This window comes from Telmatherina bonti (genome assembly GCF_933228915.1).
Source record: "Telmatherina bonti genome assembly, chromosome: 20".
NCBI lineage: Eukaryota > Metazoa > Chordata > Actinopteri > Atheriniformes > Telmatherinidae > Telmatherina > Telmatherina bonti.
In genome coordinates, this window is record NC_136618.1 from 12786976 (window position 1) to 12805994 (window position 19019).

General features: G+C 39.3%; 1 protein-coding gene across 4 annotated transcripts in view; it reads left to right on the plus strand.

The window, feature by feature from the left end:
* Positions 1-487: 487 nt before the first annotated feature.
* The window catches only part of ctnnd2a (catenin (cadherin-associated protein), delta 2a), a gene marked incomplete at both ends in the record, with an annotated part of 230044 nt that continues 211512 nt past the window's right edge, over positions 488-19019 (plus strand). For all 4 annotated transcript variants that reach the window (XM_079259472.1, XM_079259473.1, XM_079259474.1 and 1 more), the window contains one exon: positions 488-616. In XM_079259472.1, the coding sequence (XP_079115598.1) occupies positions 488-616 (129 nt within the window). The remainder of the gene's footprint in view (positions 617-19019) is intronic.

A 19019-nucleotide genomic window follows, 5' to 3' on the forward strand; every position in this document is an offset into this window, starting at 1 on the left:
GTTATCGTTTGAGTGAATGACATATTTAAAGGGTTTGTTACAGCTCAGTCTCTTTCTGTCAAACTCAAGTTGGTAATGTCCTGAAGCTCTGCTGTCATGTTTAAAAAAAATAAAAAATAAAAAAAAATAAAAATTTTTTTTTTGTATTTTAGGCTTTGTTTACCTGAAACAGGCAGCGCAGACTGATTTTGTTTGCAGTTAATGCAGGGAATAAAAGGAGAGTGCGTTATAAATGGATGCAAACTGTTCACACGATCAGGTAATTTTCAAGGTCAATACAATCATTAAAATTCATATGACCTGGATTCAGTTTGAACTGATAGTTTGTAAATCAGTAATACTTTGCAGAGACAATTGCCGAGGCGATGCAGTGCCGCTCCTCTTACAAAATACTGGAGTTCAGAGATGAGAGATGGCACCTTTTTTTCTAACAAATTCTAACCCCTATGTTTCCGTTTGTTTGTGTGTGTGTATTTTTATTTCAGCAATGCCGGTGCCAGACCAGCCAGCAGAGCAGGAGAAGGGAGCTATGGTTCCCCCTGTAATGCCAGCATCCAACGGAGACAGACCTGAAACAGAGACAACATCCTCCATTCTTGCCTCTGTCAAAGAGCAGGTAGTAACTCTTTGGTGTTCTGGATGTGTTTGTTTTGTGTCTACCTTTGTTTAGAGAGACAGCTTTCCGCTACTATCCTTCTCTTGCTTCACAGCCAGTGAACAACTTACCATAAGGCATGAGATGTTGTCACTGTTACTCAGAGAAACGGGCAGTCTGCTGCTTTAAAGTGAGAAAAGGAAACCAAAGATTTATTGGTGACAAGGGACTGTGAGTGTAATTAAAGAAAATCAGGGCAGTTACTTTAAAGGGAGTACTAGAAGGTTACTTAAGTGCTAGAAGAGGACAAGTCCAAATGTTGCTTGATCTCTGATTTGCAGGAAGAATAAGAGGGATGGGTAAAAGCAAGGCCAGAAGCAGAAAGACAGACATGTCAGATGGAGTGGATTTAATGTGAGAAATGGGTGTAAAATAATAGTGATGGGGGAATTTCTCAGTTCCAAAATGAATTGTAATGCAGATATGAGGCTGCATGTACTCTAGCAGCAGGACATGACAAAGTTATAGCACCTATGGACTTGCACAAATTAGAGTTCATTGTCAGCTGGAGACTTTCACAGCCTTAGTTTTAGGAGGAATCTGCAGTTCTTAGATGAAATTCTTGTTGATTTCAGAGTAAAAAGCTGCATGATGTAGCTCTGAACCATAACTTTGCTGCAGTATGGTGGAGGAAGGCTAAACCTATGATTTGACAAAAGTATTCATTCTTGTTTAAGTCATTGAATTTCATTCATTCACCTGAAAACATGTTGTAGATAAACTGCACATGGTGTTTTCAACCACCCACAAAGAAATGACTTTTGTGATATAATTATAGAGGCAACATGTTACTACTTTTAATGCTGATTTTATGTTTGTAACCTTTAGGGAAATAACCAGTTTTAAAGGTCATCCCAGACTGATGATTTATGTCAACTTTACCTTCTGGTTCAGAGAGATGAAAAGAAAACCACTCACTCTGTGGCAAATTTTAAACCAAAGAATGAGGAATGCTGTGTCTAAAACCAAGTAACCATAGTGAGATTGCACATTGTAAACTTATTTTACAAAATATTTACAGTCGCACTCTGCAGTTAAGTTAAAATGCAGGTGAGAAACTCACAAGTCAAAGCAGCTGAATCACCATTTCTGTGATTTGTGGTTTTCTGCTGCAACTTTTTCACATTCTATAAGTGTCCTCTAATTTGGCTACTTCAGGTTTTTTTATAGCTCTATTGTGTGCATGTCCTGGACAATAGAAACACTACTTCTTTTTCTCACACAATTAAAGCAACTACAGTTCACTTACATCACTGAATCAGTCAGTCATGATGCCACTGAAGGATGATGAGTGACGATAACCCAGCAGCATGTCCCAGTGACATGAGGTTGCAGCTGTTAATTCATTTGTGAATTAGGTTGCATCATTTAAAAGCTTTAAATATACAATGTGATGGGTATCTGTATCAAGTAATTATATTTCCAGCAGTCTGTGCTTGGCCTTAAAAATCCTGAATTTTAACACACCGCCCATACAGTATCTGTAATAATCAGTTGTGTCATTCATTTTGTCTGCATGGCATGGTTAATGTGTGTTGTAACTGCTGCACCATGGTGTGGTGGTTTGCATTGTCGACTTTCAGCAAGAACGCTCCTGCTTTGCGACCCTCATCGGAATAAACGAGTGCAGAAAATGCATGGGTGGATGGTGACTAAACCAAATAATAAAGCCAGCAAAGATTCACACCTGTACTTCCAGAGATGTATGTATTACTATGCAGAAGTCACACCAGCTGCATGGTGCGGGCTTTGCATGAGCAATGCTGAACTGTCGTGTGTGTAATTACACTCCTGACCTTTTTGTTGCAGCACATTTGTGCTGGAGCGACGACCTGTAAAAACTTTCTTACATAGTGAACACCTTTTGTCATGGCAACACATCTACACAGAATTTTTATTTGATATAAAATTGGAATAATGTAAATTTATATCACTGCTAAAATTAAATAAAAAAAAAAAAAATCATCATCATGAGAAATAAGCAAATGAAGGCCAGATTATTAGTGGAATGTTCTTTAGATATGGCCATCATGATGACCAGCAAGATCTTTGGCTGAGTTTTTTTTATTTTTTTATTTTTATTGGAGCTCCTTTATTGGTGCATGTAAAACACATAAAAAAGTGGAGAGCAGGATGAAAATCTAAGTGACATGCATCTAAGTTGAGCATGGCACAGAGATCTTGTGCATGCAATGTTTTGCCATGATAGGACAAATTAAAATGATGACATTTTGCACATGTATCCTGCAGTAAAACCTCATACTGTAGGGATGAAGCAGGCTTCAGACTCAAGGAAAACTACATGATCTCTCCACTAGGCATGTTTATATGATGTACAAACTGGTGCAGCTGAATTAGTTGACCCATATGTTTATTTATTTCGTACTTTGTTGAATTGCAAAACAAGCTCATGCTTGTGAATCTTGCTTTTCACAGTAAAAAGCCATTTAAGAGACCCTTCGGAAAAACAAGAAATTTGAGTTTGTGTAAATTGCGTTTGGTGATTTGTGTTTAGCCTTGGAGTTACTTTCTTGTGTAATGAAAAGCTGTTTCATATGAATTTTGCTCATCAGCAAGTGCACTACACCATAGATTTATCATTTTGCTTATCTAGTTTGACTCTAAAGTTCTCCTTAATTTAATATCACAAAATAGTCCATTTACCCATACCAAGTCAAGGGCAAATGCTCACATCGATTAAATTATCTTTTGTTCCTTTGTAAATGACATTCATTTCTGTTGTCTCTCCATCAGAGAACCCTCTCAGTGCTCACACATAACTGAATCACTGAAGCATGTAGTGTTTATCCATTCACTAGACCAGATTTAAACTTGCATCTCCTCCCTCCCACTGGGAGAGCAAATGTAGCAGAAGTTCCCCACACAGGAATACATTAGATAGGCATCCATTGTTGAAGTCTAATTTCCTTTTGCTGTTTGACATCTCTTAAAAATCTCTCCTAATGGGAGAGATATATTAGTATTAATTGATTTTTGGTTATGTCTTTATCAGCAGCACATGCAAAAATATTTGTTTTTGTAATTTTTTAAAGTACTTTAAAAAAAAAAAAAAAAAAAAAATAAAAAATATATATATATATATATATATATATATATATATATATATATATATATATATATATATATATATATATATATATATAATTTTTTTTTTTTTTAAAAGTATTGATTAAAATTTATTATTTCTGCTTATAAAATGCATTTATATATTTTCTTGAAATAAACAGTAAGTAAGATTGCTCAACTAGACAGGTTTGCAAGGCTTAGTTATAGATTCAATAAAAACATTAACACTTCTGTGGAGCAGCACTTTCTTTCAGTTCCTTGAGCTCCAGCTTTTGTGCAATTGTGAAGTATATCATGACATAATTTATAAAGTGTCAAAATTTGTTGTGACTTGGACTGCCCAAACCTACTTTTTTTTTTCTTATTGTTTCAAATGTTTTAAGCATGGATTGACCTCAATCCCTGGTTTCTGCTTGTTTCTGTGATGCTGATAAAATGGAGTCAAATACAATGCACTGATAACTTTAACAACACAAGTTAGACTTGAATATTTTGCATTTAAGATATATAGTAGTATCCTACTTGCTCTGCATTGTAAAACATAACATTGGCTTCAATAGAATATATTTAGTAGCTAATTTAGCTGGTAACTTTTAATTTTTATTGAATCTTTAAAAGGTAAAAAGTAAAAATCAATGAATGAATGAAAACTGAAAAACAATATTGACATGTTGTCAAATCATATTAATTAAAATGTCGTTTTTTTCCTTATTTCGTTTTGTTTGTTCATAATTTTCATCATGCCCTGCGATGGACTGGCGAGCTGTCCAGGGTGTACCCTGCCTTTCGCCCAAAGACTGCTGGGATAGGCTCCAGTATCCCTGCGACCCTGAATTGGACAAAGCGGTTAGGAAACTAAATGAATGAATTTTAATCATGACCAAAAACAGGTTATTTATGAATAATGTGGAAAAAATGACTGTCACCTAACCTGCAAAACTAATGTGAGGAAACCAGTCAAACAGTGGCCTTTATGTGTGGAGTTTCCATGTCCTCCCTGTGTATGTGGGAGTTCTCTCCAGCTTCCTCCCGCCATCCAAAGATGTGTGTTAGGTCAGCTGTTCACACTTTCTCTGTAGGAGTGAGTGTGAATGGTTAATTGTCTCTCAATGTTGGCCTGTGATGAAGTGCCAACCTGTCCACTTCCCTATTGTTTTTTCTTGGTGGGATTAACTCCAGCCCCCCATGACCTTGAATAAGTGAGATAGACATTGACTGAGCAAATAAATTAATTTACTTATTAAAGTTCATAAAAAAATTAAGTAAAGCCAACAACCTAAATTTTACAGTGTGTTGTAACAAATCCTGCAGGATGAAGGATGGAAAAGTGACCATCTTATTTAATTATTATTATTCATAAATCTACCCTGTACCTGAGTTGTTGCTTAATGATACATGATATAAAAGCTAGAATGTGTCCAAGTTTTAATTTATTCACTGTCTGACACACTCTGTCCAGGTGTGTATGTGTGGGTGTGTGTTACTGTCTTCTCTGGCTACATATTGCTCCAGTAACCCAGCAATCCTGCTCCCAGTGCGGCACATCATCATGCTTCACACACACCTTTTTCACTGTGTCCCTTTGAGGATGCACACGTGTGAGCAATACATGCATGGCTTAGAATTCATTTTGCAGACACCATCTGTCTGCTTTTGTGTGTGTGTGTGTGTGTGTGTGTGTGTGTGTGTGTGTGTGTGTGTGTGTGTGTGTGTGTGTGTGTGTGTGTGTGTGTGTGTGTGTGTGTGTGTGTGTGTGTGTGTGTGTGTGTGTGTGTGTGTGTGTGTGTGTGTGTGTGTATTTTTTTGGCAGTAAAAAGAAAAACTAGAATATACTGTATTTGTATCGGAAAATTATCATTTTAAACCACTGTTTGCCATGGAGATGTTTTAAATAAACAAAAAAAAAAAATACTATAAATGAAAACACTTTTAGTTTAGGTTAGAATAAACGTGGTAAGAGTGTGATTATTCCTGCTGCTTTTACCACTTGACATGTAATGCATCTCTGAAGTGTAGCTGAGGTAGTAAACATATGTTACTGCTTCTGAAGAATACGTGGATGCTGCCATATGTACTCTAAATGTTGCCAAAGGAAATTAAACAGTTGTGTTACCTGTTGACACCATAAGGAAACGAGATGCACCTTACTGAGTCTCAGATGTCAATGTTTACTTGGTGTTTGGTGTAGGTTCCTACACCTGTCATGAATCAAAAAGCCCGCTCATTAAATGTTTGTGCAGCCATTTCACAAATGGAAGGATTAAACCTGCGAGGCTACATATTATCAGCTGCAACTATATTATCATACTGAAAATGTAGGTATGAATTATTGGTTTGGTTTTTTTTTTTTTTTTTAATCTAAAATTAAAAATATTAATCTGTTATTAATTAATTCATAATTAAGATAGTCAGGGCATTATAAAAGAAAAGACATGTCTAAATAAATCTATAAGATTAATAACTTTTAATGGATTTTATTCACAAAAAAGGAGCAAAAAATATAAAAGCAGTTAAATATGGTGGGGTATATTTGTTTATTAGAAAAAAACCCTTTTACTGGATCTGACAGCTGATATACTTTGAAACGTTTAAAAAAAGAGTTTACAGTCCTGAATGTTGAGACTGACTGTCTGATAGAACAACACTGGGTCTCATCTTAATCAGAGTATCACAAATGACCACAGTCTGGTGGAGGAAAGTGACATTCTCATCTGCACATAGGGTTATTAGTCAGAGCCACAACTGGCTACAAATGCAACAAGTACATGACTTTAAATGCAGCGTTATGGTTCAAACTTGAATTTCTCTCATTTCACATCATCCAATTCATAGCTAACACTCGAAATGCAGCCATCTTTACTCTGGTGCATGTAACGCCTAAACTGCCCTTTTATATCCAGACCACGTTCAGCCAGACGCACATGTGGAAAACTTTCTGCAGAAGTCCACTCTTCTGTGGGATGCACTTATCTAACGTATTCAATGCACTGCACCTAGATGGAAACGCAAGATGAAAATCTGCTGGTAAATCTCCTCAGCTGCTGCAGCTGGGTACACAACTCATAAAAAAAAAATAAAAAAAAAGCTGAAAAATTCATCAGAAATTCTGAACTGAGATTAAAAAGACAAGAGCCACTGCTGAACCGATGTAAACTGGTAAATACTCACAATTCTGTGTGTTCATGACGTTAGTGCTGCTCAGTTTTATATACATTGCTGTTTCATCTGAACCAAACATCACTGAGGGGAAGCTCAAATAAATCCAACCAAATTTTTTTTGTAAGTCAGTTTTCCTGCAGAAAGGAGCACAAAATCATTTACATAATAATACAAAAGCATACTAATTAGAGAGGATCCAAGTTGCACTCAACAATTCCACCTTCCCACATCGCGCTTCCACTTTACATGACATAGATGCCATGTAAAGTTTAAGAAACAGACAAAATTAAGATCTGGATAAGATTGAGTTTTATTAATGTGGGTGGAAGATTTGGTTTCTTCATTCAACTTTACCAGCGGCATGTTGGCACTAGCCAACTTCTACCAACAGATGACACACTTGGACTGAGGGCTGTTGACTTGTCTTGTCCGGCTAAAGCATAAAATGGGTACTTTTCATAAACTGAACTGACAGTTTTGTTTTCTCTAAGCCTCAGGTCCAGTGATTGTTGGGTGTTCTTTTGGTAGAAATGATTCATTTTCCACCCTTACAGATTTTTTGTTCAGTCCGGACCTTTACTTCACACTTAAAATGGCCACAGTTCAGACGATGTGTTAAAATAGTTTGGTGGTATTTGGTCACTGATTCTAAGTATTTTTATGCTACAGAATTAACTTTTGTATGAGGAGATTAGTGTGTGCAAGCTACTGATGTAGTTGCAAAAATATTGTATTTATTTATAGTAATAAGAAGCCTCTTGTTGACACAAAGAACATGAAGTAGATGGAGACGAGTACAAATCTGCAGTATTTCTGCAGATATGCTGTTTGGTATTTGGAATCAAATTGTGTGAAATGAAAATAATTAAAGTTAATAAAGCTGAAAAATGTATTATCCATATTCACATATGTGCCCTAGGATCATTTGCTGAAATGTTTGTTTTAACACTAAAAGAGTGAATTGGAATTTTACATTTTCCCTTTAAAAGGATCCTTTTCAAATGAATAAAACAGTGCAGGTCAGTCAGGAAATCTCCTCCATGAAAAATCTCTCATCTGCTGGCGAAAACCAGCAGGTCATTATTTCTCTTTATTTATTTTTTTATTTTTTCATGTCTTTATTTTTTATCTAACAGCTTCTCTGCAGCTACAAGTTGATCCTTTTGAGTTTCTCCAGAAGTTTTGCACTCAGTTGCATCATGTCTCAAATTGCCTCAGGAGAGTTCCACAGAGACCAATTTAACCAATGCTGTTTTGCTCTGCAATCTATCAGGTTTATGCATATTTTAATTTAGCTGGATTTCAGGTCCTGTTCATGCATCTGGAATAAGCTCTGCCAATTTAACCAGTTTTCCGTCTAAATTATCTGCATGGTTCTTTTTCCATTTTGCTTTTGCTGTCACTGATACTTGTTTGCATTTAATCATTACTTGAAAATAATGAGTTTTAATGGTATTTGTTGTTAAACTCCCAGTAGCCAGTTAATTTTCCCAGAGAAAAACACTCTGGATTCATTTCAGTCATGTTTTGTAGTTTTCATCTCTACATGTTAGACTATGTCCAATTTGTTTTCAAATTACATCCTATTATTAATAGATGCTATTTTAGTTTTATGATTTGGTTCGTTATGCCTTTCAGAGTCCAAGGAACAATACTAAGAAGTAAAAACAAATCTTGGATTGCTTTTTGTGTTTTTCATTTTTGTTATAAAATAATGGACACAAACTGTAAAAATACATGTAAACATCTTTAAAATGTGCCTGCAAGAATCCAATATGTAATCATATGTTACATTACACAATGAGCTTATGAATGAGTAGGAAAACATTCATTACTACTAAATAAAGCCTTTGGTGAACTTCTTTTGAAGCAAGCTGAAGCTGATCGATTAGAGAGGGACTTACCGAAAGCGGTTCAGCATTTTTGGCATATACTCCAAGAATCTTCTGTTATGCAATATTTATAACACACAGACATATTACAGACATGTCATCTCTTATGTAGGTCCCAGGGTGCATCAGGTAATATAAGCTTTGTGTGTTTTTCCTGTACACATTAATCTAGTATATTATTATGCTTTTAATTATGCTATGAGTGAGACATCTCTGCAATAATAAGCATATCTAAGTGCATGCCACATGAACAGAGCAAAGTATTGGGTCAGATTGTACAGAGAAGAATGTAGCACAAGTTGCTGAACATAATGAACAATTCTTCATATTCTTTACACCAGTGCTTTTCAAACAGTGTGCCATAGCACACTAGTGTGCCTTGAGATCTTCAGGTGTGCCAGAAATGATCAAATTTCAATTAATTGGTTTAAAATAAACAGCATAGTGTTCTTTCAAACAGACCCAGGTTTCACACTGAGTTGAAAAATGAATGATCATAGAAGGCCTTTTTCTTTATTTGATTCTTATTTTAAGATATTTTGACAAGAACAACTTCATGTTGTTAATACAGGTTAATACAGTTTCATTTTTCATCTTTTTCTGTTTGTAGTGTGTCCTGTGATGTTTTCAATGAAAATAATGTACTTTGGTCCAAAAAAGGTTGGAAAAAAACACAACAGAATGAGGAAATGGTGTGTGTTCATGCAGTTGCTTCTTCAAGTAGCTGTGAGACTGAAAGGTTATATGAAAAAAGGTAAAAACCTGCTACTTTGTGATCCCATGGAACTAAAAAGTTTTTTTTTAACATTTAATTTTATATTGTGAGGGGAAAAAACAAAACAAACAAAAGGGTTTCTCATCAAGTTTAATAATTTACATTTGTAATTTTCTGAAGAAAATTAGGCTTTTTTGTTTCTTACATTTATTTTATGAAACAATTGTACATAAATCAAGTCAGCTGTTTACACATGTAGGCCTACGTTAGATTTAAAATGCAGCACAAAAATCTCTCATGGCTGTAGTTGTGGTCATCATTACCATGTCACTTGCTTTCTCTTCCTCATCTAGAAAAGAAAAACACATGGTGTCTAACTGCATTGATGAACTGTAGCACATTCACTTGGCAATAAATTTAATTTGAGCTCAAAGCATCTGTAAACCACTTAAGTTATAAAGGGTTACATCTGATAGAAGCAGCTTCTGTATTAGAAAGATGCAGGGTCGCTTTTAGAGCTGACTGGTAATGTATTCTGACCTTAGTCTGTGTGATATTGTTGAGTGCACTTCAATGGCATTTACTGTGTAAATGCAAACTTTTTTCCAAGTTTGCCTTAATGCAATGCTTATCAAATGTGCATTTTTTTTTTAGATGCTGACAGCCTCTGACATGTGTGAACGTTGTTTTGTCTGAGTGCCATTAAAGCTTTCGCTGACAGTAAATTCATGCATGTGTGCAGTTTTTGTATCGTAACAGATGACTAATTTGCAGCTGGTATAGATTAACTCTGAGTAAAGGGGGAAGAAATAAACTCTTTCACAAATTTAGCAACTGATGATAAAATTGTAACATGCCAACAAACAAAGGGGGGGGGGGGGGGGGGGAATCCTACTTGTCAAATGAAACAACTGAGTGTTTTATTTATAAAACCTGACTTGTAAAAAGAAAATAGAAAACTAAAGTGGCAGACACTGCCTGGATCTGACATGTTTTATCAAGTATTCTGTCCACTTTGGACTTACAACAGTATACCAACTTTACTGCCAGCGGTTTTAGTCCAGAATGGGTTTGGTCCCTCTGCCACTTCATATGTCCTCAGTGTCCTTCAGCATTTGTCCGATTTACTGTGCCAGTATGGGAATGGGCCATTTAGCTGGCAGGCTTACATCCAGTGGGTGTATACGGAGCGTGTGACTGATTAATTGCACATATTTTTTTGTGAGTACAATACAAGCCCTTTTCTGCATTTACCGTGACTGTGCCTGTTCCCCAGCCTTCCACTATGTAAAATAAGACAATCCTTGCAGATAAATGCCGTGCAATCGGAGAGGATTGTTTGTTAGGTAGAAGAGAAATGGCCTCACTTCTCCCAGTAAACACACTCAGCAAAGGAGAATGAGAGACATGGATTCTTTGAATACACAGTAACAGAAATCCTGTTGGACTCTGAAGCCAAACGTGTCTGAGGTGCAGAGAAGGCAGTTCTCCAGCAGTTGCCGACTCAGTCATTCATTCAGTACTGGGTGATAACTAGTCTTTTCAGCTGCTTTCTGAAGCTTTCAATAGACACAATTCACTCAGTAATACCCGATGTAGTTTTAATGTGAGAGACATATTCTTGATGATGACTTCTGGCTTTTATATGAAGCTAAAAGCTGCAAAGGTGACTTGTAATGATTTTTTATGCAAGCTTGAGCAGGAGGTGAATCACAGTAGCAGTATTCTCTTGCCATTAACTCACTGAAAGAGCATTTGTGGGAGACTGGGGCAGAAAGAGTGGTATTCAGTTGCTTCGCTCTGGCTCTGAAATGGTGCAGCTGGGTAAAGAATTATTAGTCGACCCAAAGGCTGTTTTGCTCTTTGGCACTGTTAATGTGTGTGTGTGCGTATGGCTTGTTCGCTGTCTCTTCCGGTGGTGCAATGTTCCATTTAGATAACGTCACCTTGCCAGCAATCAGATGCTACTATAGCCATCATGATAACTGGCAGCTGCCAGACTGTGTGCAACAGCATCTGCTGTATTTTGAGCCAAAGGAGGACAGAGCAACAAAAGAGAATTGACAAGAGATAAATGCATAAAACATGAAGAGTACACTTGGTTTTGGTAGGAGTGTGAGTGTGGCAAAAGTAACATGCAGGCTGTGGAAAAAAAGAGGATTGGATAGAGGATACTGGTGGAAGTAATTCAGAGGTTTGAAGAAAAAAATGATCACTTTGTTTTAACACAACAGACGTGTGTAAACCTTCCAATTATGTGTTTCTGAAGTACTATGACATGATCATGAACATCCCCAGGATTGAAACTGCTCCAAACTGCCGGTGGGGTTGTGAAAACACAGCTGATCAGTTTGGTTTACAGCCTGTCGCCTCAACGTTTTGCTTTACAGCACCACAAAATGCACCACAACTGTATGAATAAACTTCACACTTTGGTGATATTGAAGGTTAAATGGAGACTCTTGCTGAGACAAAGAGGGGAAAAAATAATCAAAGAAAGCAAGAGTCACCAAAACTATTGACTGCTAGAGAGTGCACAGAGGGAAAACAAAACAAACAAAAAAACACAGAAGACTGATGCAGACTTGATTTGTAGATGAGTGATTACCAGGCATTTACTGCAGTGCTCTCAATATCATGGCAGCAGATGATTGATATGCAAGTTGTATTGTCCCTATATCACAGATGAAGCCTTGTTATACAATCCCCTCCTTTGACTTGCATGTAAATATGTTCTGTGCGTTGAATCAGTTTTTGCACATTTCGTCCCCAAGTCTAACTTGTCTGTTAACTTGCAACACATGCGACTGTAATGCAACATGAAATGTAGTACACGTGTGTTGATTTCACACACAAGCCACATTTTAATGCTGAAAACTGTTCATTAGAGAAAACATGCTTTTACACAAACATGCAAATATTTCATAAAACATTTTTTAATGTTTACTACTAATATCACTTAAAAGAAAAAAATTTAGCCCTCCTGTTAAATCCAATGTCTCCCTAAATTGTCGTTTTACATTTTTGCTTTTGTAGCTGTGAGAGACCTGAGTAAGATCTGGGGTTGTGACGATATGCATTTGTCCCGATTTGATTCCAGTTCTTTGAGTGCCGATTCGATTTAAATTGTGAGTCTCACAGTTCTTTGATATTGCTGATTTTTGTACCTTAAAAAAAAAAAAAAAAAAAATCTCTATTTTTTTTGCTTATCATTTTTCTTAATTTCATTTAGGGGAAAAACGACACTGTAGCCAGACCGCTATTCTGCTGCTATAACGCCCAAGAAGAAAAGTAAAAAGATCAATAAAAACAATAAAAATGACAAAAAAAAAAAAAAAATATATATATATATATATATGAAAATAGATTATTTTCATATATTTAAAAAAAATCTTTTTTCACAAAAAAAATAAAATAAAATCGTGAAGCAAAAATTCCCAATATTCAATTTTTCGATTCGATTTTCCCACCCCTAGTAAGATCCACCGATTTTGCTAGTGTCCCTGCTCTTCAGCTGAGAGATGGCCAACCCATGGGAGTTTTTCTGCACTCTGCACAGGTTGCTGTGAAAGGTTCATAGTTCTTCTGTGTGGCTTTATACTTTAGATGGCATTGTGTGCATTGCTTATGCCAACGCCACATATAAAGGGGTGCTAGACGAAGAAATAGTCACAATTGTGGGAGTAATAAATGCAGTTAATCAATTATAGAAATACAAGGGCTTCTTCAATGTCTGGCCAGAAATGAAGTTGTTTACTTCCTATATTCACCCAACTGTTCTATGATGATAGATGTAATGCAAATAAACTTGTTTGTCTCTGGAAAATTCCTGTATTTTTATTGTTATTGAAGACAATAAAATAATCTTTCAGCTTCCTGCAGACTTAGAAAAATAGCATCGGAGAAAGTATGATAATAAACATCAGAAAATGAAGGAACTCAAGAATTTAAAAAATAAATAAATAAAAAAGATCTATGTACAGACAATGCTCCTAAAATGATAGATTAGTTTAGATTCAATAGCAGGTTCACCTGTAAACTAGGCCAAAACTCTGCATTCACAAAGTTTTTTTTTTTTTTCTTTTTTTCTTTTTTTTTTTTTAACTACATTGCTTCCAACCACCTAAAACCAGATTTTAATGTGTTCATTTGTTATGTGTCCATCGTCCCCTCCCAGAGTTTTACGTGACCATTTCCAAGCAATGTGGAATCCTGTAGAACCAGGAAGAACTATGACATTGTTAGACAGGAAGTCTAATGAGGCGTGAAATCAATATGTATGATCTTGCCTCACCCAGGGCATGCTGGGTAATGGAGTGTCAGGAGTGCTTTGAAGCTATTTTAATCACAGGGACCTTGGAATATCCACTCGTAAACAAGCTTTTTTTTGCTGCCAATAATGCAACAAACCCCTGAGATGTGTGTATGTGTGTGAGAGAGTTATGCATCTGTGATTACTTTTAACATAATTGAATTAAACTGTGCCTCCATATGCCCACACCTGCATGAAACAAAAACAGAGCTGTGTGTTTGTGCTGCCGAATGGGATAATCAAACGCCGATTATAAAGCATGCGATCGTGGCGCAGCTGTATGGATCACAATGACCCAGCCCTCAAGGCTGCCTTACCCCCTCCCCTGTGTCTGTTCCCTCTGCCTCACAGTTTCTGTTTCATTAGCCTTTTAACACTGCAACAAAACCATTGCTGATCCTGTATGTGAAGTAAAAGCGCTTTCTGCTAATCACTTTGTGCACCTTCACCACAAAGTCCCTCCACCAGCTGCATGCAAATGCTACCTGAGCCTCAAATCTCACTCGGGTTCAAATTAGCATACTTCCTGATGAACTTCTTATGAGTGTCTTGAATGCTAATAAGGCAATGACCAGGGTAAAAATGTGGATCCTGAATGCTAATAGTGGACTGAATTCAATTAAAAGTACTACTGGAACTCTGGAACTGATCTCATCTGCTAAGCAAAAAGGCTCTGTTGGTTTGTTCCTTGATTGCAGTAAATACCTACACTTTTCCTGAATGATTTCATGAAGTAGCACAGATGGAGATTAACAACATAACCTAGTGTTTCCCAATCCAGGTCCTCAAGGCGCCCTGCCCTGCATGTTTTAGACATGTTTCTCCTCTAAAAATCCTGAGTCAGACTACTGAACCTTCTCATCAAGTTCTTTACAATGAACTCTTTATTTCATTCAGGTGCATTAAAGTATGGTTGCCTATCATTAAGCCGGGTTCTGCCGGAGGTTTCTTCCTGTTAAAAGGGATTTTTTTCCTTCCCACTGTTGCCAGTGTGTTTGCTCAGGATGGGAGATTGAGTTGGATCTTCCAACTCAATCTGTTGGTTTCCTTATATAGGCCATTATGAATTGGCTTTCATTATGTTTTTCTTTTTCTGTCTGTAAAGCGTCTTGAGATGGTATTGCCGTGATTTGATGCCAGATAAGTAAAGCTGAATTGAAGTGAATTGAAAACATGCAGGGTGGGGGGTCCTGACGACCTGGATTGGGAAACACTGACTTAACCAATCATCTTATTACGCTACGTTTATACTGTTTAAATGTTTCCAGGGCTTACCTACCTTAAAGCAGGACAGCTGTGGCCCAGTAACAGTAATTCTAAGTGAGCTAGCACCACTCTGGGACTATGAGACTTGAGACTGCACAGTGATTTGTTGGGAAAAGATTGATTAATTGAATGTGTCTATCAGGACTGTCTGATTCAGGAAGCTTAGCTCTAGGGTCAGACAACCAGGAAGATAATGTTGTATTGAAGTGGAGAAACATTGCTCTTAAGACTTTCACTTACTTTATTTTTCCCTCCATCAATTACACCAACTGCAACATACAGAGCACATGCTGTTGGAAGGATTTCCGAAGAGTGACTTTCCCACACAGTCTCCACGCTGCTTTCATTTTGATAGCTCCATTGTTTTCATGAACCTCCTCCCCTCCATCGACACTCTCCCTCCCACGCCTTTAAAACTGTACTGTGCTAATGATCCAGTTTTATTTATAACCCTTAAACATTTATCTTCTTTTTTTAGTCCTCTGAAAGCATTTTCATTTTAATCTCTGTTCTACTGTTCAAACATTTACTTGTACCTTACTTTTGGTGCCACGTCATCTGATCCTGTAGAGTGGCTGAGATGATTACAACACATGAAACGACCCTGTGTGTTAAGCTTTATCCCTATTTGAGAGGAAATAGGCCTTTCATTCTCCTTGAATCCCTATCGATCTGAAAGTGAGAAAATGGAAAGATTACTCTGTGATGGAAAGGTCCATTAAAGAGCAAGCGAGGGAAAAGTATTTGTCAATTCGCTGGCTTTTCTCACCTTATTTTTCTAAGGAATGTTTGCTGATACCGTAGCACTTTTAAAAAAAAATGGTGTTCTGCTGTATTTTGAAAAAAAAAAATGGTTGGATCATGCATTTAAATCCTAAAAATGTCTAAATGAACTTGTTTTGCAGAATAGTGCAGAATGCACTGTTTTGGTATTTTTGTCTACAAAACATTTTGTTGGTAAAGGAAGCCTCATCCACTCTAATGCAGCTTTCAGCCCCTGTGCAGAACTGAGTTAATATCCTTGAATAAAGCCGTCCTCTGAATAGGGAAACATGGTCACACATGGGAGTTTTGCAGCGGAGTCCTCCTCTACTGGAAATTGACTGTAAATCTAATGAGTAAATGGGGTTCGAGTGCCTTGCTTAAAGGAGCCTGATAATTGTTGAGGGAGCATGGAGCCTGTTTTTATCAACCATTTCGACAGCTCCTCTGGCTCTGAAACCATCTGCTTTTTTACTTTGGATTGGAACTTGATTGAATGTATAATCCTGCCAGGGCATCTGTACTCATATTTTATTGACTAGCCATTTTAAATGAATCTTGTAACCCTTCCGTATAAGTCACCTGATGGTCATATGGAGAAGGTGCTGCAACTGTTTAGCCCAGTCAGTTACTACTTGATAGCATGCTGGAACATGGTTTATTTTTTGTAAAGGAATTCTACATTGTGTAGTTTTTTATGAGAGAAAAAAAATAACACACTTCCAATACTATAAAGTCAAATGATGGTTCAAATCTATAAAACTAACTTGCTTTTCTTAGCTAATATGACTTCTTCTGTTGTACTTTTATTTATTTTAAGGCAGTGGCCTAGTGGTCCCTCAAAGTGGGTATACTCAGTCTTTCACCTTTTGGTTTTTTTTTTTTAAAAAAAAAAAAAGGAAAGTAGACCATCTGTATATTTGTCACATTATTTCTGCTCTTTGGTTTTGGGGAAGAAGAATTATGAAAGCACTGGCACAATACTGGCACACAGACTAGTGAGAGACAGGCTCATAGACAAATATACATATATCTTTATTATGGTGGACCTGCAATGGACTGGCAAGCTGTCCAGGGTGTACCCTGCCTTTCGCCTAAAAGATTGCTGGGATCGGCTCCAGCTTCCCAGTGACCCTGAATTGGATTAATCCATCCATCCATCCATCTTCTGCCGCTTATCCGGGGTCGGGTCGCGGGGGCAGCAGCCTAAGCAGGGAAGCCCAGACTTCCCTCTCCCCAGCCACATTTGCCAACTCTGCGGGGGGGATCCCGAGGCGTTCCCAGGCCAGCCGAGAGATGTAATCCCTCCAGCGTGTCCTGGGTCTTCCCCGGGGTCTCCTCCCAGAGGGACGTGCCTGGAACACCTCACCAGGGAGGCGTCCAGGAGGCATCCTGACCAGATGCCCGAGCCACCTCAACTGGTTCCTCTCGATGCGGAGGAGCAGCGGCTCTACTCTGAGCCCCTCCTGGATGACCGAGCTCCTCACCCTATCTCTAAGGGAGAGCCCGGCCACCCTGCGGAGGAAACTCATTTCAGCCGCCTGTATACGAGATCTCGTTCTTTCGGTCACGACCCACAGCTCATGACCATAGGTGAGGGTAGGAACGTAGATCGACTGGTAAATCGAGAGCTTCACCTTCTGGCTCAGCTCCTTCTTCACCACGACAGACCGGCGCAGAGCCCGCATTACTGCAGACGCCGCACCGATCCGTCTGTCGATCTCGCGCTCCATCCTTCCCTCACTCGTGAACAAGACCCCGAGATATTTAAACTCCTCCACTTGAGGCAGGACCTGACCCCCGACCCGGAGAGGGCAATCCACCCTATTCCGGCTGAGGACCATGGTCTCAGATTTTGAGGTGCTGATTCTCATCCCAGCCGCTTCACACTCGGCCGCGAATCGCTCAAGCGAGAGCTGGAGATCACGACCAGATGAAGCCAACAGGACCACGTCATCCGCAAAAAGCAGGGACCCAATCCTGAGGCCACCAAGTCGGATCCCCTCAACCCCTCGGCTGCGCCTAGAAATTCTGTCCATATAAGTTATGAACAGAATCGGTGATAAAGGGCAGCCTTGGCGGAGTCCAACCCTCACCGGAAACGGATCCGACTTACAACCGGCAATGCGGACCAAGCTCTGACACCTGTCGTACAGGGACCGGACAGCTCGTACAAGGGGGTCCGGTACCCCATACTCCCGGAGTACCCCCCACAGGAACCCCCGGGGGACACGGTCGAATGCCTTCTCCAGGTCCACAAAGCACATGTAGACTGGTTGGGCAAACTCCCATGCCCCCCCCCCAGGACCCCAGAGAGGGTATAGAGCTGGTCCACTGTTCCGCGACCAGGACGAAAACCACACTGCTCCTCCTCAATCCGGGATTCGACTATCCGGCGGACCCTCCTCTCCAGGACCCCTGAATAGACCTTACCAGGGAGGCTGAGGAGTGTGATTCCCCTGTAATTGGAACACACCCTCCGGTCCCCCTTCTTAAAAAGGGGGACCACCACCCCAGTCTGCCAATCCAGCGGTACTGCCCCCGATGTCCACGCGATGCTGCAGAGGCGTGTCAGCCAGGACAGCCCCACAGCATCCAGAGCCTTAAGGAACTCCGGGCGGATCTCATCCACCCCCGGGGCCTTGCCGCCAAGGAGCTTTTTGACCACCTCAGCGACTTCAGCCCCAGAGATAGGAGAGTCCACCCCTGAGTCCACCAGCTCTGCTCCCTCATGGGAAGACGTGTTGGTAGGATTGAGGAGGTCTTCGAAGTATTCCCTCCACCGACCCACAACGTCCCGAGTTGAGGTCAGCAGCTCCCCACCTCCACTGTACACAGTATTGACGGAGCACTGCTTCCCCCTCCTGAGCCGCCGGATGGTGGACCAGAATCTCCTCGAAGCCGTCCGGAAGTCTTTCTCCATGGCCTCGCCGAACTCCTCCCATGCCCGAATTTTTGCCTCGGCAACAGCCGAAGCCGCATGCCGCTTAGCCCGCCGGTACCCATCAGCTGCCTCCAGAGTCCCACAGGCCAAGAAGGCTCGATAGGACTCCTTCTTCAGCTTGACGGCATCCCTCACTGCTGGTGTCCACCGAGTCCTGGGATTACCGCCACGACAGGCACCAACTACCTTACAGCCACAGCTCCGGCCGGCCGCCTCAGCAATAGAGG